Genomic DNA, 22,969 nt, shown 5'->3' with positions numbered 1-22,969 from the left:
AGAATGGCTGGCTGGCTTGGGTCCTGCGACGAGCGATCTCCCACCGCGATCTCGTCGCCGACCGCCGTCCTTCTAGCCTCGGACCCGAGCTCCTTGGCCTCTTCCCCCAACTCTCCTCAACCGACTGCAGAACCCAACTCGGTGCCTTCGCCACCCGACTCCACTCTCTGCCACACTCTGCTGCTGCCACACTCTGGCCGATGACTCTCACCAAAACTCTCTGCTGCTGCCACGATTCGCCTTGCGCTCAGCGTTTTATAGGCCGGCAGGAGAAACAATATGCAAATTTCCGGATCAGGATGAGCTCGGGGGCGGAGTCACGCTTGCCCATTGGACGGAGGAAAAGTGGGCGTGAACCTCCCCTGATCCGAGAATTTGCATATTTCTATTTCACACGGACGCGCTTGGAGGCGGGGCCAAGCCGCTCCGCGCTTGCTGATTGGATGGATCAGAAGTGGGCGTGTAGCATTCTTGATCCGAATTCTCCCTCGGAAAGGCCTCTATTTGCACTCGCGGCTCGGTGCGTATCGCTTGAACGAGCCCAAGACCCCGATGCTCAGTGTTCACAGGTGGTGCGGGGATGGCCGTAGAAGGAGAGAGGTGAGAGTGGTGGAGGGTTTATCGGTGGTGATTTGATGGTTATGGCGGTTGAGACGTGGTTGGTTCAAAATAAATATAGAACAGAAAAACGGCTATCTCAAAGCATCGTAGCCTGAATGAATCACATTTATTCCCTCTAAACAACGGGTTTGGGGCTAACTACACATGTACTTAGAGTTATCTCACCTACGGGACCTGAATGGTGGTTTGCGAATTTCCACAGCCGTAACAATACGCTCATTGACCGGTGTTACCTCAGTTATCATTGGAGTCAGCTTATTGGACACAGCTCCAGCAACTCCTTTGGAATGGTAACCATCAGAGTGACCAGACCAATAGTAGGTGTAACCACCTGCGATGATCTCGCCCCAATCCGGTCTCCGAACCTCAGAGTGCTGCAATACCGATGTCCAAACGCTTGAGCTCAGATAATAACAGAGACAGATGGTTATCCTCTATTAGGGATGGGACATTCCAGGCACCCACCTGAAGGAACCGTCTCAGGTTAACCCAAGGAGACGGCCCTCTGATGGAGGACACCTCGGCACTACCCCGATACACACTACCGCAATCTGACTCGGAAACGTTACCCCATGGTTTCCCTCCTATCATCAAAGATTGTGGGTCCCGAAGGCTTTGTTCCAATCTCGTCATCCAGTGAACTGCCCTGCGAAGGGCAGCTGCACAGGAGATAATCACACGGTGCAGGTTTTCAGATTTCTTTTTGCTTTTGGTATGTTTTGCAGGTTGAAGTGTTTTACGGTGGCTGGAGTGCAAATCCTGCCACCAACCTCCTCATAAAAAGTAACCCAACTGCAGGAGGATGTCCACAGACACAGTTGGGCACTAGATATGGATGGCGATTGGCTCACATGGAGCTCCTCTACCCTTTGATAGGTTTTGTTTTTAATCTTGTTGGGTGTCCATGTCATACATCCTCCTCACCAAGAAAGTTGGTGGGGGAGATGGTTTAGTCACCATCAACCCGACCATGGAACAGGTTAGTACAGGTTTACATGGTACCTGTGGTAAGTCACAGATCTAATCTGACCTAACCTGACCTGACAAACAACTTGGGTGGTATTTTTAAAATCCTCATTTTTCATCCGATTGACTTGAAATATGAAGGAGTTGCTATTTGGTCACTGATTTCAACCACCAATTATTTTGGAGGTCCACATATGTCAAAAGGTCAGCATAGGCCGAATTTCTAAAATTGTCAATTTTCATCCAATTCACTTGAAATTTGAAGAGGAGTTGCATATTTAGTCATTGAACTCAACCACCAATTACTTTTTGGTAAAATTTGTTTTATGGATTTTGCAAGTATCGTGCTCTGCACGACATCTTCCTCTTCTTTATTTTTCTGTTTGTTACTTATAAAATCTAAAGATTTCGTAAGTTTATTGATGACTTCCGTTTCTGTTTGTTACTTACGAAATCTAAAGATTTCTTTAGTATATTGATGACTTCCATTTCTGTTTGATTCTTACGAAATCTAAAGATTTCGAAAGTATATTGATGACTTCCGTTTCTATTTGTTACTTACGAAATCTAAAGATTTCGTAAGTATATTGATGACTTCCGTTTCTGTTTGTTTGTTTGTTTGTTTGTCGGCACGATAACTCGAGAACGGAAGAAGCTACCAATGTCAAATTACACCACGTGATTCAGGATGGTGATGTCTAGTGCTGATTAGATTTTGGTCAAAATCGGTCAAAGGTCAAGGTCACAGTGAGGTCAAGCATCCAAAAATGATAGCTCGAGAACGGAAGAAGCTACCAATGTCAAATTACACCACGTGATTCAGGATGGTGATGGCTAACGCTGATTAGATTTTGGTCAAAATCAGTCAAAGGTCAAGGTCACAGTGAGGTCAAGCATCCAAAAAATGATAACTCGAACGGAAGAAGCTACCAATGTCAAATGACACCACGTGATTCAGGAGGGTGATGGCTAGTGCTGATTAGAGTTTGGTCAAAATCGGTCAAAGGTCAAGATTACAGTGAGGTCAAACATAATTCTGTAAATTCACGTGGAGAAATGGAGGATTTTTGCTTCGCTCGACGTTACGAGTTCATTTTAACTTCGATTTTAATTTTGTCTTCGGTTTTTGCGATAGCTTAGGACGCTTAAAACTCGGTTGTCAAAATTCTGGTAAAAATCGAATGTTTTGGAGACGTTTTAAGATTGTATGAAAAATATTTCACTTGACGCGTCACGGGTCGTCCCATGATGCAGTGCGCTCGAGCAGACGCGTCGTTGAGTTACGTTAAGGTATAATTGCATGGGGAAATGGAGATTTTTGCTTCGGTCGACGTTACGATTTTTGATGGTTTGATACAGAATCATCGTAGAAACTTCTGGTTTGCGTCGCTACCTTCTCAAGAGACAGCTTTTATTTGACAAGGTCAGAGGTCAATTTAACGATTTCGTAAGTACCAGTCTATGACTGCTTGTTTGTTTGTTACTCACGAAATCTAAAGATTTCGAAAGAATATTGATGACTTCCGTTTCTGTTTGTTTGTTTGTTTGTTTGTAGGCACGATAACTCGAGAACGGAAGAAGCTTCCAATGTCAAATTGCACCACGTGATTCAGGAGGGTGATGGCTCGTGCTGATTAGATTTTGGTCAAAGGTCACGGTCACGGTGAGGTCAAACATCCAAAAATGATAACTCGAGAACGGAAGAAGCTACCAATGTCAAATTACACCACGTGATTCAGGAGGTTGGTGGCTTGCGTTGATTAGATTTTGGTCAAAATCGGTCAAAGGTCAAGGTCACAGTGAGGTCAAACATCCAAAACATTCGATTTTTAATGGTTTGGTGCAGAATCATCGTAGAAACTTCTGGTTTGCGTCGCTACCTTCTCCAAGGACAGCTTTTATTAGACAAGGTCAGACGTCAAGTTGACGATGTCGTAAGTACCAGTCTATGACTGCTTGTTTGTGTGTTTGTTTGTAGGCCCAGATAACTCGAGAACGGAAGAAGCTACCAATGTCAAATTACATCACGTGATTCAGGAGGGTGATGGCTAGCGCTGATTAGATTTTGGTCAAAATCGGTCAAAGGTCAAGGTCACAGTGAGGTCAAATATTCCATTTTTGATGGTTTGGTACAGATAACTCGAACGGAAGAAGCTACCAATGTCAAATTACACCACGTGATTCATGAGGGTGATGGCTAGCGCTGATTAGATTTTGGTAAAAATCGGTCAAAGGTCAAGGTCACAGTGAGGTCAAACATGATTCCGTAAATTCACGTGGAGAAATGGAGTATTTTTGCTTCGCTCGACGTTACGAGTTCGTTTTAACTTCGATTTTAATTTTGTCTTCGGTTTTTGCGATCACTTAGGACGCTTAAAACTCGGTTGTCGAAATTCTGGTAAAAAATCGAATGTTTTGGAGACGTTATAAGATTGTATAAAAAATATTTCACTCGACGCGTCACGGGTCGTCCCATGATGCAGTGCGCTCGGGCAGACGCGTCGTTGAGTCACATTAAGGTTTTGCCTGTGCGCGCTGATGGTGTTTTCGATAAAGATGGTGTTTAAAAGTCATTTTTTATCCCAATAAAGGTTATCGTCGCATGCCTGACTCGCTGAGCCATCGGATTATGTAAGGATTGTTGGTGGATGGTCGAATATTACGGTTTTGTTGCTTTGATAAAATAATATTAAATAAATGCGTGGAGAAATGGAGATTTTTGCTTCGCTCGACGTTACGAGTTCGTTTTAACTTCGATTTTAATTTTGTCTTCGGTTTTTGCGATCGCTTAGGACGCTTAAAACTCGGTTGTCGAAATTCTGGTAAAAATCGGATGTTTTGGAGACGTTTTAAGATTGTATAAAAAATATTTCACTCGACACGTCACGGGTCGTCCAATGATGCAGTGCGCTCGAGCAGACGCGTCGTTGGGTTACGTTAAGGTATAATTGCGTGGAGAAATGGAGATTTTTGCTTCGGTCGACGTTACGATTTTTGATGGTTTGATACAGAATCATCGTAGAAACTTCTGGTTTGCGTCGCTACCTTCTCGAGAGACAGCTTTTATTCGACAAGGTCAGAGGTCAAGTTGACGATTTCGTAAGTACCAGTCTATGACTGCTTGTCTGTTTGTGTGCAAGATATCTCAAAAAGTTGTGGACAGATCCACAAAATGATATTTCAAAAATGTAATGGGCGCAATATGTTCTTGTGGATCAGGCATTGTGTGGCAGAGATTTGTGCTCAACCCAGTGCCCTTCTAGTTTTCATTGTCGTCATTTTATTAACTTGTATCATCGTAGTGTGTGGAGTTCTTCTCGTGCCATCAGGGTTGTATGTGGAGCATCAGTGATTAATTTTTGTGCATTTACATTTGTTTGTTTTATTTCTGCACGATAATATAATAGTATGAAATTTAATTTTTGAAATGGCTCGAATATGTTGGCAATATATTTTCATTCTCATACGCACGCACGCGCGCGCACACACACACACACACACACACACACACACACACACACACACACACACACACACACACACACACACACACACACACACACACACACACATCCCATAGACAACTGCATATCATGACATGTCGTGCATACATTAATTTTCATTCTGTGAGTGCCACCGTGGAGCTTTGTGCTGGCCACTATATTTTCAACGTTATTGTCCTTGAAACAATTCCGAGCAACACAGTAGGAGGGAAAGATGTGTTGGCAAGCTGGTAAGCATAAGAGCCATACTGTTGAGTCAAGACCATTCGTGCAACACCTATATCACAATAAGACACCTGCAGTGCATATAGAAAGTCTACACCCCCTTTCAATGTTTTTCCCACTTGTTGCCTTATATCCTGGAATTAAATAGCATGAAATCAGACTTTTCCCACCTTTTATTTTTACATCGTAACCCACAATTTGCAAGTGAAAAACAAATTCCACAAATTTCAGAAAATTAATTCAAAATACAAAACTAGAATATCTTCGTTGGATAAGTGTCCACCCCTCTTATAATAGGAATTGTAAATTAGCTCAGGTATAACCAATCACCTTAAAAATCATACACCAAGTTAATTGGACTCCACCTGTGTTAAATTGTAGTGATTCTGATTATTTCAGAAGAAAATCAGCTGTTCCTGTAGGTTTCCTCTGCTGGGTAATACATTTCACAGCAAAGACTCAACCATGAGCACCAAGGAGCTTTCAAAAGACCTTCAGGATAAAGTTGTAGAAAGGCACAGATCAGGGCATGGATATAAAATATTTCAAATGCCCTGAATATCACTTGGAGCACAGTCAAAGTCATCATTAAGAAGTGGAAGGTGTATGGTACCACCAAGACCCTGCCTAGATCAGGCCGTCCCTCCAAACTGGATGACCAAGCGAGGAGAAGACTGATCAGAGAGGCCACCAAGAGGCCAATGACAACTTTGAAAGAGCTACAGGCCTTTATGGCAAAGACTTCTCACTGTGTGCATGTGACAGCAACATCCCACGCATGCCACAAGTCTGGCCTGTATGGTAGGGTGGCAAGAAGGAAGCCATTACTCAAAAAAGCCCACTTGAGATTATGATGCCATGTGGCAAAAGGTTTTATGGTCTGACGAAACCAAGATGGAACTTTTTAGCCTAAATGCAAAATGTTACGTTCGCTGCAAACCCAGCACAGCATGTCACCCAAAAAACACCATCTCGACTGTGAAGTATGGTGGGGGCAGCGTCATGTTTTGGGGATGTTTCTCATTAAGCCACTGTCACACCTTGGCGATTTAACCAGCGTATGCCGATTTATGAAAAATTTGTCTAAAACGCAGGCACACGTCAAATACGTTATGGGTACGTTTTGTATGTGTTAAGAGCACGCTGAAAAACACTGCCATACGTCGTAGTACGCTGGCTTTAAACGTTGTACTTTTGGGTTGTCCTCAAATTTTTGCATGCTTGAAATTTCACGACGTATGACTCACACGTTCCACTACGCTGGCCATAAGTTGTAGGCACGTTATGCGATCGTTGACACGTCGACACACGTTATTTGTAAGTTACTCATAAGTCTTAACACGTCGACGTAATGTTTAGCTTACCCGAAACTTATTTCTAACCTATGAGTAACTTTTTGTAAGCACACTACACGAACGTTGTTCACACTTCGCAACACATTACTTGAAAGTTCCTCATACGTCGAAACACGTCAAAGTAATGTTTAGGGTACGCATGACTTATTTATAACCTATCAGTAACGTGCTTGGGAATTGTTTGTAAAGCATGTCCTACGCACAAATACGTATGTAGACGTATTTGACGTCTTCAGGACGACCACAGAACTTACTGAATGCGTTTCTAACTTACAGATACCGTATAATGGCGTATTGGCAGCGATTAGGGGAATTGGTACCAGTTGTGTGCCAATAGAGCCGGGAGAAGAAGACATGAACGGAGTAGAAGGAACTGGGTCAGACCATGGATCGGGAGGCGACGCCATTACGGCATATATGACCAGCTCATGGTGGAACTCCGGAACGAGGACCATGCATCCTTCATCAACTTCCTGCGAATGCCCACAGCGATGTTCGACGAGCTGTTAGCCAGAGTGGGTCCAAGGATAACCAAGCAGTACACCTTCTACAGCGATCCGCTTGAGCCTGGCATGAGGCTGGCACTGAGCCTGCCGCTGTTAGTGCCGTGACTGCAGTGCTGTGGAAGCGATTTAACTCGTTCAATGAAAACGATTTCAATTGCCGAGCACCAGCGTCCAAAAACAATAGGCGAGTGACAGCCATTTATTTAAATCGTTCAGTGTAAATCATTTCAATAGTCGAGTGGAAGCGATTTAACTCATTCAATGGAAACGATTTCAATTGCCGAGAACCAGCGTCCAAAAACAATAGGCGAGTGACAGGCATTTATTAAAAGTGAAGTTGCAGCCTATGAATAGAAAACCTCACGTAATCGTCGACGATACGCTGCCACGCTATGCATACGTTAGACTATCGTTGGGCATAGATTGTGGACGCCTAAAACACGCAAATCAATCGTTGGTATAACTTATCTATAAGTTATCGAAGCATTCTGTGTTCATTACTAGTACATTATGCATTTGTCGAAGTCGTTTTGAATACTTTAAAAACTGAAACAAAAAAATAGTCCATCGTGGGAATGAGAAAAAAATAGCCGAAAAGAACATCAAACAATGGTGCAATGTAGTCTCCTATTCGTGGACGCAACAAGGATCCATCATCACCCACACCCTCCCCATCACGCTCACCTACTACTACTGACATGGACCTACTACTACTACCAATACTACTACTACTACTACTACTACTACTACTACTACTACTACTACTACTACTACTACTACTACTACTACTACTGACACGCTCACCTAATACTACTACTACTGATACTACTGACATTGAGATCTACTCAACATGGAGTCTGGAACACTGATGGGTTCCTCTTGGTGAAGCCCATTTGTATATACCAATTCCCCTAAATGCTGCCAAATCGCCATTATACGGCAGATGTAAGTTAGAAACACGTTCAGTAAGTTCTGTGGTCGTCCGGAAGACGTCAATCAAATTCGTCTACATACGACAATGTGCGTTTGAGATACGTTACACATAGGTTCAAAGCACGCTACTCATAGGTTCAAAGCACGTTACTCATAGGTTAAAATTAAGTTTCGGGTATGCCAAACATTACCTCGACATGTTTTGACTTATGAGTAACTTAAAAGTAACGTGTGTCCGACGTGTGTTAACGATCGCGGAGCGTGCCGAGAACTTATGCCAGCATATGCGGAACTTGTGAGCCATACGTAGAGTATGTCGTAAAATTTTCAGCATGCTTGAAATTTCACGACGTACGAGACGTACCACGAAATATGACAGCATACTTCATTGTTTTTCAGCGTGCTCCTAACGGATACACAACTTCCCCATACCGTAATCGACGTGTGCCAGCATTTTAGACACATTTTTCATAGGTCGGCATACACTGGCTAAATCGTCAAGGTGTGACTGCGATGTTGACACTTCCAATTTTCAGGCGGTTATGATTTAAATTAGCGTGCGGCAGGTTTTTAACAGAGAACGCCACAAGTTCGTCGGCGATACGTGCAGCGCGCTATGCCTAAGTTAAACTATCATTGGGCATAGTTTGTGAACGCCGACAACAGGCTAAGCATTCGTTGGTATAAGCTATCTATAAGACAACGAAACGTTCTGTGCCCGTTACTAATATGTTATGCATACGACCAACACATTATGAATACGACCGAATCTTTAAAAAAACATCAAAAGTTCAGCGTAAGCCAGCGTTTTACATACATTTTTATACGTTGCTATTGCTGGCTAAAACGCCAAGGTGTGACAGCCTCTTTAGCAGGGAATGGGGGCACTTGTCAGGAATGAAGGGAAAATGGATGGAGCAAAATACAAAAAAATCCTCGAGGAAAACCTGCTGCCCTCTGCAAGAAAGCTGAAATTTTGACAGAAGTTCACCTTTCAGCATGACAATAACCCGAAACACACAGTCAAAGCTACACTGGAGTGGCTAAGCAACAAAAAGATAAATGTCCTTGAGTGGCCCAGTCAGAGCCACAACTGAAATCCAATCGAAAATCTGTAGCATGACAATGTGTTCGGCATCCCATGCTGCGTTTGCTCACCCATATTTCACATCAAACTGGATTGGTGGGAAGTGTGAGAGCAAGAGCTGTCCTCGAAGGTCTCGCAGCGTCTGGAGGTGTGCCGGCATGGTGTCCTTTGGCCACTGGGACCGAGCATTTCCCCTAAAGGGATTTGTCAGCACTCGGCTCCAACTTGCAGATCAGAGTAAAGACCTTCCCTGGTGGGTGGTGCTCGGACCTGTGGCTTGGGGCCTTGCAACCTGGCATCCCAACTGTGCTGCGTGAATCGCCAAAGTGCTCCAGGTGGTTCAATCCTGGCTGGCCTCATTAGCCAGATCCTGTGGTGTACTCCTGTATGCTTCTCACCAACTTGGTAGCTTTGGTCTCATGCTATGTGGGAGTCTGGCATCACTGGGGTGCAGACACGCCCTCCCCCCCAAAAAAACATGGGCAAAGATAAATAAATAAAACACCCCTATACACTGATTGGGGTCATGGTGATCTTCTGTAGCAACACTGGATGTAATTGGCCCAGAACTGTAGGAAGAGTAGCGCGACAAACAAACAAAAACACACAAACAAACACACACTGGTCCTTGAATTATAGTAAGGATAGATCTCCTAATGTCTCTGTTCCCCCACTGTTTTGTCCTTCCCTCTCCCACCCCTCTTGTCTCCTGCCCCCCTTGTTGTGCATTGTGTGTTGTGTGTTGGCTCTCATACGAGCCTCGACAATGTATACAAATAAATGATTATTTTTAAAAGGATACTTTGAACACTGAAGAGCACAAATCACCTTGTTGGCACTTCCAAAACCCTTCCGTTTAGCAGCACTTGGAGAATGTATGATTATTACTCGACCAATCAAACTTGTTGCTCACAGATCCGGTGCATGTCCTTTTTCTTTTCATGCCACTGAAAAGTTCAACTCCTGTACAAAGATGAGATTTTTCTGATCAAACAAGGGGAAAAAAGACAAATGTCATACCCCTGTTGTTTTCGTAATTTTTCATTACGGAGTTGTAGGGCCAGCCTATATTTATTTACAACTAAAATGGCCGCCAGTCTACCAGTCGGCCATCTTTGAACAGATCACAAAATAAAGTTAAGTCCAAGTGTATGCCATCATGTACTGTGCTTGTGCCAAGTTTGAACAAAATCAGACCATGCATGTTTGAGAAATGGTTGGGGACACATTTAAATAACAAAATGGCTGCCAGTTGGCTATCTTGGATCTGATCTAAAAAAAAAAAAATGATGTGCACATATAAGCCATCTTTTATGACGTGTTTGCAATGTTTGAACAACATCAGTAAACGCATGTCCAAGAAATGGTTGAGGACGAGTTCAACATCGGGGTTTTATTTTGCAACTAAAATGTCTGCCAGTTAGCCATCTTTGATCACATCGCGTAACAAAATAATGTGCATATGTATCCCGTCATGTGTCGTCTTTGTGCCAGGTACGAATACAATCGGTCCATACATCTCTGAGATATGGTTGCAGACACACGCACAGACATGAAAATCGAGACCAAATCCATAAGCCCCCGTTTCAAACAAAGTCCAACGGGGGAAAATAATAATTCTTCATTAAGTTGACAAAACAGGTGGAAACTAGAATGACACTCTGTAGAGCGCATACCTTCACCACGCTAAACAATTTGTATTGTATCCCACTTATAGGCCGGATCTGCATCCAGACTTTAACCAAATTTTAATTGGATTGTTCTTGTCACCTAACCAACTCATCCACTTAGTTTTGTCATAATCTGTCCACAACTTTTTGCAATATCATGCTATGCATCGTTTTTGCCTCCATCTCTCAATGATGAAGAATCGCTTTAAAAAATGTCGGATCCAGAATCGGATCTTCACCAAAATCTAATCAATTCGTCCTTGTCACTCAACCAACCTGTCCACCAAATTTCGTCTGAATCCATCCACAAGGTTTTGAGATATCCTTCTCAGACAGATATACAGACATACAGGGGTAAAACATAACATCTGTCCACCTTCGGTGGTAGATGTAATCCTGTTGAATTTCTAAATTGACTAAACACTGCTCATAGTGTCAAAGTCTGCGGTGTTTTGACTGAAAATCATTATTTAAATAATTTGCTATGTAAACAGGCAATACCTATATGATAATTGGGTCACAACCAAGGCAAAGTAGTTAGTGATATGATGACCATACATTGAGCGACCTTGATTTTTCTGACCTCTCGTGTATAATTCTTGCTGGGACAGAAAAAGATGCACGGAAACTGGCTTTACAAGAAACTTGAACCATAGTAAAATGACATCGGGACAATTACAGTCTTCAAACCTCACTATAGTCTCTTAAAAAATTATTTCTGAAATAACCTACCATACTTGCAGATCCAATGCATTGTCCATTTCATCCTTCTCTATACTGTACATAAATGACTGGCTCATTTGTAGTTTTGAAGGTGTGCTTGTTCTTATTGTACTTGCAGGTTTTGGTGGCTTTGACAAGAGACACCTGTCTGCAATTAATGAGAGGGATGATGTCGAGAAAGAAAATACTGAAAGGGATGAATTTCCAGCATTAGAAGTTATAACTGAGATGTCAGATAATGAAAGAACTATGACATTGCAGAAAGAACATGTTGAAGAAAGGTGAGAATATTATTATTGCTATTGTCGAATTATATTTATTTTAGGGGAAAGGCAAGTGCAAGATGTCCTAAATTAACCCTTCAGAGATAAGATGAACAATCCTGCATTTTTGTTGTTTTGGTAAATAAGACCCCAGTGTTTGAATCTTCATCTCTCCTCTGATGAAAATATATCACTGGTATTTGAAAAGAAATCACTCGTATTCTCATGCATGTTCTTGTTTAAAAAAATTGAATTTTAAATACAAAAACACATTTTTACAGTGCTATCTATTCCAGTCAAAGCCCAAATGAGCAGGGTGCCTATTATGGTCCTGAAGGACTGTAATGTGATTCTTGTGGTGGTAAAATAAAATGTTATTAGGAATGGATATTCAGAGAGAACGGAATCTAGAGAAGGATAGCAGTGGATAAATTCTGAGTGGAATCCCAAACGTAGGGTCACATTATGGCCTTGTAATATGGGGAAAATTTTTTGATCCATTTGTATTTGTTTGTTTGAAGATCAAGTATATATGGGAAAACAAGTTTGCAGAAGTCGGCGGTAAGTCAGCATACAAACTCTGCATGCACAATTTCCTTGCATTTTGATGCTGCCTATCACCTCGATTTATTTAATTCTGTGCTCTTTTTATTTTGCCAGGAGTTTCCATCACACTCAGATTGGACAGAAAATGGTCAGTGTTGTGACAACTTGTTTCTGTCTTGTACATGTAATTTTGGTGGAAGGGATTTTAAAATGGATTTTTCAAAATGATTGGTTTTTACTATCTTTTGTTTTTCTTCTTTGCAGGAGCGAGGCTCATGGAAGAGCAAGGTAGATCTGACAGTGGGACAAACATGAAGAGAATGAATGAACAGGATAAGAAGAATGGGAGGAAGGGAAAAAGCACTGAAGATAGCAAGTAAGAAGGTTGGGTTAGGAAGGTTAATGGTGGTAATACAGATCATGGGACAGGATTGGGGAAGGGAAGAGATGACGAACACTGCTTGCTTGAATCCCTGGAGGGAATAGCAAAACAGAATAGTCTCTGGAATGTGGTGCCATGGACTGGAGAAGCAAGGAATAAGATAGTTGAGGTGTGAAGGCAGCCTTGATTTTGAAAGTTTAACAAGTAGCATGTTAATAGAAGAACAGTTGGATCCTGGAGTAATTTGGGAGGGTTAGAAGACTGAGGGAGTAGAGGGGGCAACACTGGAGAAGAGGTGGTAGAAAACAGAGACCAATGCACACTGGCTGTGATGTGAAAGCAACAGATCTTGTGCTCTGGCCTCATCAGAGATTCCAATAATTTTGAGGGCTTTAGATTCTACAGAATCCATAAGAGACATACGATGTTGGGGAACCAGCCCGTAACAGAGCAGTACTTCATTGAGAAATGGACAAAGGTTTTGGAAGGAACTCTGATTGTCAAAGGAAAGACTTGATTGATGAAGGATGCCCAGTTTGTGACTGGCTTTGCAGGCCAGCTTTGCGATGTGGTCTGTCCAAGAAGGTCATGCCTGATGGTGAGACCGAGAAATTCAAAAGACTGAAATTCTCCCAGTGGATGTCCAAGGAAATAGCATAGGTGGGTTTCTTGGATGATCCACCTGGAGCAGAGGGTGGCCCAGCCAGACAGTTGAAATTGTTGCAGTTGATAGGGTGTTGGAGATTTTCCAGGATTGAATGACATGTTCAATTTATTAAAGCACGATATAATGAGGGAGTCGCACAGACACGCACGCAGAGACACATGCAGAAACATATATATATATATATATATATATATATATATATATATATATATATATATATATATATATATATATATATATATATATATATACCTACATACATACATACATACATACATACATACATACATACATACATACATACATACATATATACACGAGGTGTGTTCAAAAAGTATCCAACCTTAATTTTTTGTGCGTAAACAAATGAAGCTGACAATATCTGCTGCTCTTCCTTCGCTCCAATTGGTTCTTCTGACCACGTCCTTGTTAAAGTGGACATCTCTCTGGCTGTTATCAGAGAACCACCTCACCGCCGTCGAGTCTGGCATTTCACTCAAGCCGACTGGCAGGGTCTCCGAGCAGCCATCAAACTTACAGACTGGTCTCCTATCACTACTTTCTCAAACATCAACTCATCCTGGGAATTCTTTCAAAGAAACTTGCTCTCCCTCATGCACAGATTTATCCCCTCTCGTGTTCAGTTGTCTTACCCTTCCTCCCGCCCTTGGTTTACTGAAGCTTGTGGCGAGGCAGTTGTCCTGAAACAACTTGCCTTTGCCTCATGGAAAGCAAACCCAACTGAGGAGCAATCTCAGTTCTTTCCACAAAGCTCGGAACAAGTGTGTAGCTGCCCTCAGGAGAGCCAGAAAACAACATCTTTCTCATCTCAAGTCTGAACTCTCAAACCTCTCTCCCTCCTCAAAATCCTGGTGGCGTTTAATCAAATCTGTTTCTGGTGTATGTTCCCCCCTCATCCCCTCCCTTACCTCAAATGGCCGCACTGCTGATTCCACACGTGATAAAGCTGAATGTCTAAACTCGGTGTTTGCAGCTAAATCTTGTGTCCCAAACCCATCACTATCTCTACCCACTTTACCCAGTCGCACCCAACTGTCCCTGGACTCTGTATCCTTTTCTCCTGACAAGGTGGAGAGCTTGCTTTCAAACCTCGAGTCAGATTCTGCAACCGGTCCAGACGGCATCAGCCCACGTGTCCTCAAAGCCTGCTCTTCTGCTCTTGCTCACCCTCTCTCTGTTCTATTCACCCTCTCATTTTCCCAAGGTCATCTGCCATCTGCTTGGAAATCTGCTAACATCACTGCCCTGCATAAAAAAGGTGCAAAAACAGATCCCTGTAACTATAGACCAATCAGCCTTCTCCCAATCATCAGCAAGGTTATGGAATCCATCATCGCTTCCAGACATGAAATCCTTCCTCTTCTCCAATGGCTTGATTTCCAATCATCAATTTGGTTTCAGACCAGGTCACTCTACCCTAGATATGCTGCTACTGCTCTCCCATCAATGGATGGAGGTCCTCAATGCCAGACAGGAAATCCGAGCCGTATCCCTGGACATATCACGTGCTTTTGACACAGTCTGGCACCCTGCCCTACTCACCAAACTCTCTTCCCATGGTATTCAAGGCCATCTCCACTCATGGCTCGCAGACTTCCTCTCCTGTCGCAGTCAACGTGTGGCCCTAAATGGAGTTCTTTCATCCCCTCTTCCTGTGCAGGCTGGAGTTCCTCAAGGTAGCGTTCTGGGCCCTGTTCTTTTTCTGGTTTTCATCAATGATCTCTCGGACTCTCTGGAAAATCCTCTATTTCTCTTTGCCGATGACTCCACCCTCTGCCGTACCATCTGTCATCCCTCAGACCGGCAAGCAGCAGCTTCTTCGCTCACTGCAGATCTGGATAAAATCACAAACTGGTCCAACACGTGGAACATGTCTTTCAATCCAGACAAATCTCACACTCTCACTATGTCTCTTCGAAAGGACCGTTTACAAAACCCCACCATCCACTTTCTCAACAATCCTCTGGAAGAAGTCTTTTCTTTCAAGCTTCTGGGTCTCACTATCTGCCATGACCTTTCCTGGGAAAGTCACATTTCCAACCTTGCCTCAAAAGCCAGTCGCCGACTGGGAATCCTCCGTCGTGCAAAGTCCTTCCTTGGCCCTCTTGAGCTCCTGACCACTTACAAAGCTTTTGTCCGTAGCCTGATGGAGTACTGCTCTCCCCTCTGGGCTGGTGCTCCTGCCTCCCACCTTTCTCGACTTCACGCTGTCGAAACCAGGGCTTTTAAGATCATTGGCATCTCCCGCATAATGAAGCTGAGTCTTTGGGCCTCTCACTCAATCACCGCAGGTTGGTCGGTGGTCTTTCTGTCTTCTACCGACTCCTCTCCAGCCTTGCCCCCCCTGCTCTCTCTGTGATTTGTCCCAACCACATTTCCACAGGGCGCTCAAGGTCCGCCAACAACCCCCTTCTGGTAAAACTACCAAAATCACGAATCACTGCTCATCTTCACTCTTTCAGTCCTCTTTTTTTTCCCGCCTTTGGAATAAACTTCCTCACTCTATTCTTTCCCATTCTTCCCTCCAGGCTTTCAAAACAGCTGTTCACCACCACCTCTTATCTTCCCCCATCCAAATCCTCGATCTTTTCTACCCCCGATAATCCACCCAAGCCCACTTCCTTCAATTCTCCTGCTTTCCTTCCTGAAAGTCCCTTTAATGTCCATCTTCCCCTCGCCATGTTCCCCGTCCCATCCCCATCCCTCTCCCTTCCACAGTTCACCTGTGTCTGTTCCCCAATGTTTTGTCCCTTCCACTCCCGCCCCTCTTGTCTCATGCCTCCTTGCTGTGAGTTGTGTGTTAGCTCTCATACGAGCCTCGACCAAGGTATACAAAAAAAAAAAAAAAAAAAAAAAAAAAAAAAAAAAAAAGCTAGGGAGGCGTGGTTTGGTGCACGTATGTAGGCGATCCTAATTCGTATGCATGAATATTTTCCCGCCTGCAGAACTGTCAGTCGCCGACAGACTGCCGATGAGCGAGGAAGTGTAAGTGAGCGCCGTCGGAATTGCGTTTTTGACCAAATGATGGATCACTGTGGTCTCATCGCCAGTGATCACTGTGTTGAAGAAGTTGGGATCGCTGTACACAGTCTCCAGCATGTCCTGTGCGATCTCCAAACGGAGTTACTTCTGCTCGATCATTAGCAGCTTTGGCACGAACTTCGCTGAGATTCTCCTTAAGCCCAAATCCTCAGTCACAATGGAATAAACGGATCCAATGCTGACGGCCGCCTCGTCTGCAAGTTCTCTGATCATGATTCGACGATCCTGCATCAGCAGGGTCCTCACTTGGTCAATGGCGATCTCATTTCGGGATGTTGAGGGCCTACCAGAACGTGCTTCACTTTCCACTGATGTGCGACCATCTTTGAAGCGGTTGTACCACTCTTTTATCTGTGTGGTGCCCATTGCTTCGTTCCCGAAGGCCTGTTGAATCTTGCGGATCGTTTCCACTTGGTAATCGGCAAGCTTTACACAAAATTTGATTCAGTAGCGTTGTTCAAGTTTTTCCGTCATTTTGTCAAAAACGAAAATCCGACAGCGCTCACTTACACTTCTCACTCATCGGCAGTCTGTCGGCGACTGACAGCTTCTGCAAGTGGGAAAATATTCACGCATACAAATTAGGATCGCCTACATACGTGCACCAAACCACACCTCCCGAGCTTCATTTGTTTACGCACGAAAAATTAAGGTTGAATACTTTTTGAACACACTTCGTATATATATATATATATACATATATATATATATATATATATATATATATATATATATATATATATATATATATATATATATATATATATATATATTGTTGTGGTTACCAAATTCGCAAACCACCATTCAGGTCCCTTAGGTGAGGTATCTCGGTAAGTACATGTGTAGTTAGGTCCAAACCCGTTGTCTAGTGGGAATACATGTCATTTATGCGAGCTGCGACTCTTCAGGATAGCCGTTTTTCTTTTACTATCTTTATTTTGGACCAACCGCCATGATTACCACTACAACCACAACATCAACCACCAACCACAACGCCGCTTCACCACAACCGCCACGACCTTCACGTCACACCTCGCAACCGTAGCATCGCCACCGTTCTTGCCCCGCTGTGGGTACCGGTGTTGGACTCGTGCAGAGCGCGCGTCGAACAGCGTGTACAAAATCACGGATTTTGTGCTTCAAAAACGGATCAAAAACGACACACGCCCACTTTTTGCCGTCCAATCGGTGAGCGAGGGGCGATTTGGCCCCGCCTCCAGGACGATCGATATATGCAAATTTGTGGATCAAAAAGCCTTCACGCCCACTTTTTCTCGGGCCAATGGGGAGCGAGGTGAAAGGTCAAAGGGAGGGGGTCAAAGGCAAAGCTACGGGGGGATAAAAGGACCGTGTTCGTCAGTCAGAGTGTGTGGAAGTCTGGAGCCCGAAGCCTGCAGTAGCTGGAGAAGCTGAAGAGAGTCGAACGAGGAGAGCCCAAAGAAGAGTCCAGGGTGGAGAGTCCAGAGGCGGAGAGGCGGCAGCGGCGAAGGCAGACGAGGGGGTGCTCGCGACGGTGCCGGGAGCTGCACGCCCGAGGAAGGCCGGCAGCGCGACCTGGCCGAGGTGGAGACGCACACCAGGGATAATAAAGATCCTCTATACCCCGAGCATCAGCAACCCCCTCCTGTTTCCCCCCGCGCTGAGATAGTGCGACCAAGGGGGCCCCTTTCCCACCCCCTGCCAGACACTGTCCGCGAGGCCCGCGGAGTGAGGCGCCATCGCCGCTCCGCGTCTCATCACCAAACGGGTAGGCGCGACCCGGTCTCGGCCTCAGGCCCGCCTCATTCTTGGGGGTATTCTTTCCTTGGTTTTGGGTATGTGTTGTCGGCGCCGTCTGTGAAGTAGAATTGTATAAGTGTTGCCGTGTGCTCGGTAGTCGGTATTAGCTCTGCATTGTGTTTTCGCTTTTATATTTGCTTGTTGTGTAAATTGCATTGTGTCTTTTCTGTGTGCATTTGGTGGAATTGAATGTGTGCTTCCCATGTGCCGCGAATAAATGTGCTTTATTATTGAACTGTTTCCCGCTTCGCTTCGTCTTTTCCTCCATTGAACCCTCATCTTGCTTCACGTAAAGGGTTGGTAGTGGGCTGAGTACGCCCGATAATTAATCGAACCGTCGAGGTCGACGATAACACCGCTCGGTTATTCTGATAGTACGGAACGGGTCGCTTAAGTGGCCCGTGTCCGAAGTCGACCTGCGGCGAGGTGCGATCGCCCGGTCTACCCTCCGCGTGGGTACTTAGGTAGGTCGAATTTGGCGAGCAACCCTATCCCACGCGGGGGCTGATTGGCTCGATCGCGGTGAGACCGAAAGGTCCACCCGTGACTGGTTCCCGGCGTTAGTCCGAGAGGGTCACGACTGGATTGTCCGTCCGGTGGGCGACGTGCCGCGATTCGAGTTACGTGGCCGTCCGCACGCCGGCGGGCGCGAAATCCGCAACAATATATATATATATATATATATATATATATATATATATATATATATATATATATATATATATATATATATATATATATATATATATATATATATATGTACATGTGTGTATATATATATATATATATATATATATATATATATATGTATATATATATATATATATATATATATATATATATATATATATATATATATATATATATATATATATATATATATATATATATATATATATATATATATATATATATATATATATATATATATATATATATATATATATATATATATATATATATATATATATATATATATATATATATATATATATATATATATATATATATATATATATATATATATATATATATATATATATATATATATATATATATATATATATATATATATATATGTGTGTATATATATATGTATATATATATATATATATGTGTGTATATATATATATATGTGTGTATATATATATATATATATATATATATATATATATATATATATATATATATATATATATGTGTGTATATATATATATATATGTGTGTATATATATATATATATATGTATATATATATATATATGTATATATATATATATATGTATAAAAGATGTATATGTATATATATATATATATATATATATATATATATATATATATATATAGATGTAGATGTATATATAAATGTATAAGCCTGGTGTTGGCGCAGTGGTTAGGGCAGCAGCTTGGGATCCAAAAGGTCCTGAGTTCAAGCCCCATTGGGCCACTGAATAAATACACCAGGGGGTTGACTCAGCCTGTCATCCTTCCGAGGTCGGCGAAATGAGTACCAGTGTACTGGGCCGGTGTATACCCCGGTTAAAATAGGTGTACCATATCCCTGTGTCGTAAGAGGCGACCACGGTTGCGTCAGGAAGGGCATCCGGCGTAAAACCTGTGCCAAATCACTATGCGGATCATACAGATGATCCGCTGTGGCGACCCCGAACGGGAGCAGCCGAAAGAAGAAGAAGAAGAAGAGAGAGTATATATAAATGTATGTATGTGTATATATAAATATATGTATTTGTGTATATATATATATATATATATATATATATATATATATATATATATATATATATATCTATGTATATATATGTGTATATATATATATATATATATCTGTGTATATATATGTATATATATATATATATATATATATATATATATATATATATATATATATATATATATATATATATATATATATATATATATCTGTGTATATATAGGTATATATATGTAGATATATATATAGATATATGTATATATAGATATGTAGATATATATATATATATATATATATATATATATATATATATATATATATATATATATATATATATGTAGGGTAAGAATACTGATTCTGGCTCACTTTTCCCCATGTAAATGAATGGGGGATTTTCAGCGATTTATAATTTTTTTCCCTAAAAATAAACCCCCCTTTTTATCCCAAGGTATATTTATTTGTCTCCCCTTTTAACCTGGAGGTTGAACCTCATTGAATTGAACAGCTCACTCATTGAACCTATAAAGATTTGTTCATTCTCAAATTCCTTCAATAGTTTAATTTTCTTTGCACAATAATCCCCATCTAAAATATTGACAAACAAAACATTTGAATCTTTATATTTTTTAAGATACCCCATTTGTGCCATTACGAAATGATAAACTTCTCTTAATGCTCTCATCTGACCACCTCCTGAGCCACATATCATTTTGAGATTATAGTAAATTGTTTTTTCATTGTTCAATTGATAACCATCAAAGTTTTCAGTCCATTCAAGGATATTCATTTTTTCTTTACATCCTCTAACTTACTAGTTTTTAAATTAATTCGCTTATTTGTTTTATTTACCTTTGTTTTAGTTATTTTTTCAATAAGACTTATTTGATATTTTTCACATTCATTATGTTTTCCATTTATATACCAAGACTGAGATTTTCTCCACTCTTTAGTTTGATTAATACTTGGTTTAACCATTTATATATTGTGAAAAAATAAGTAGCCCTTAAAAAACCCTAACCCATCTTCCCATCGTTAAAACATAATCTATTTTATACACTCTATCATACAATATCCATATGGAACACAATCTATTCCATTATTTAAAATAAATCTCTTATCATCAAAGGCTCCTAATGCCTTTTTATTTACTTCTTCACTATACATGTTATGTTTATAACTTCTTATTGTATTCATTTTCCGATATTCTTCTTTCTTATTCATCAAACAATTATAATAATTTCTAAAAGTTATTGATTTCTTTATTGCATATTTCTTTATTCCCTTTAACCTCTTATCAATCTGTTCACCATACTTATAAGCATATGCCTTTGCTCTCAATCCAATAAACTCACTCATTACTTTTCCACCCAACTCATCCTTAAACTTACCAATAACCTTTTCATTCTTTTTGGAAAATAACTCACTCTTCTTGCTGAAATTACTTGTATCATATACTCCAATATTTTTCTTCATATCTTCATAAACATCATCAGTTTTTATATCTAGGATAAAACTATCAGTGTCCATATACAACAATGAAACATTTTCGCCATACTCTTTCTTTAAGTCATTATACAAATAATCATACATCAATATCTTTGATAAATCAAGAACTGCTGTTCCAATATAAATTGGTTTATCCATTACAATACTTTCCTTTTTCATATGAATTGCAGAAAAGTTCTCTGAAAAAACCTCTTCTCTCTCAAAACTTGGTTTATTTATCAATCTCGAAGCTTCTTTCCAAGATGTTGCGAATCTAATGTTTTGCCTGTTTCTAACATTTTCCATAGTCTTTCCAAATACAGCATTATTCATTAATTTATAAAAGTCCCCTTCAAATTTTACTTTTGTATTTGCTCTCATATCTGTATTAAATTGAATATACTTTTTCACCCAAGGACTTTGTTTAAATTTTAAAACTCTATGAATTTTAGCTACTCTCAATCCTTCTCTCAAAAACTGTTTTAAGCTTCTCTGATGTAAAACATATCCCTCTTTATCATAGAATGTTGTTAATAACTTTTCTGTTGATTTGCCTTTAATATTAAAACTTTTATGATAATCACTTAACCATTCTTTCTTTGGAGTTTCTTTCTCACATGCAAAAGGAAGATCTTTATGCTTATTATGAAGATCACTCGGGTACCTCAAATCAACTTCAAAATAATAACCTTCTTCTTCGTCATTCAATTCCTCTTGAGAAGAAATAACAATATTCATCAAAGCCTTTTCATAATCCTTTTCTTCCACCCACTCTAATTTACCATAAGGCAGAGATTGAGACATTGCCCATCCATACAAATTATTAGCATCAAAATACATCAAATAATTACTATCTTTTTCACTATCATAATTTGGAAGATATTTATTATTTGCTTTAGCATATCTTTTTGAACATACTTGTGATATTCCACCTCTCTTGGACTTCTCAATCATCAAAAGCATATCCACATCAGTGATTAAATCTATATCTTGTTTTGTCATTTTCAACATTGCACTCCAAGCTAAACCAGGAGCTGTGAAATAGTGGGCAGGATCTAATCCATAACAATTTTTATTATGACAGAGTGATCTAAAAGCTTCAAACACATCAGCTAACAATAAAACATCTGTTTTTAGATATAAATCATGATATTCTCCAAGGTTCTTTATCTTAAATAATTTCCATATTTCTTGTGCGTGTTTATATTCCTTATCACTTATCTCTTCTTCATAAAGGTTATTATAGAAACTTTCTTTTGATGGAAGTTGTGTTTCTTTAAATCTCATAAATGAATCCATATAATCATAAGGATAAATTCCCTTACTTGTAAGAATTTTCTCTTTACTTTGAATTTCATTCCTTGTTTGAATTTCCTCTCTCGTAAGAATTCCTTCTTTAATCAGAATTTCATCTTTAATCTGAATTTCCTCTTTAGTTCGAATTTTCTTTATAATTAGAATTTC

At 40.9% G+C, this 22,969-nt stretch overlaps 1 protein-coding gene across 1 annotated transcript in view; it reads left to right on the top strand.

Moving 5' to 3' along the window:
- Positions 1 to 22,969, top strand: part of LOC147019725 (uncharacterized) — a 174,797-nt gene that overhangs the window by 8,641 nt on the left and 143,187 nt on the right. Inside the window, exons 2-4 of the mRNA XM_085893762.1 lie at positions 11,708 to 11,870; positions 12,374 to 12,413; positions 12,513 to 12,546. Of these exons, the coding sequence (XP_085749888.1) occupies positions 11,708 to 11,870; positions 12,374 to 12,413; positions 12,513 to 12,546 (237 nt within the window). The remainder of the gene's footprint in view (positions 1 to 11,707; positions 11,871 to 12,373; positions 12,414 to 12,512; positions 12,547 to 22,969) is intronic.

Source organism: Eptatretus burgeri, chromosome 9 (genome assembly GCF_056783735.1).
Source record: "Eptatretus burgeri isolate ZD-2024b chromosome 9, Ebu_testis_v1, whole genome shotgun sequence".
NCBI classification, from domain to species: domain Eukaryota; kingdom Metazoa; phylum Chordata; class Myxini; order Myxiniformes; family Myxinidae; genus Eptatretus; species Eptatretus burgeri.
The sequence above is the reverse complement of the archived record's forward strand: the minus strand, read 5'-3'. Positions and strand labels throughout refer to the sequence as shown.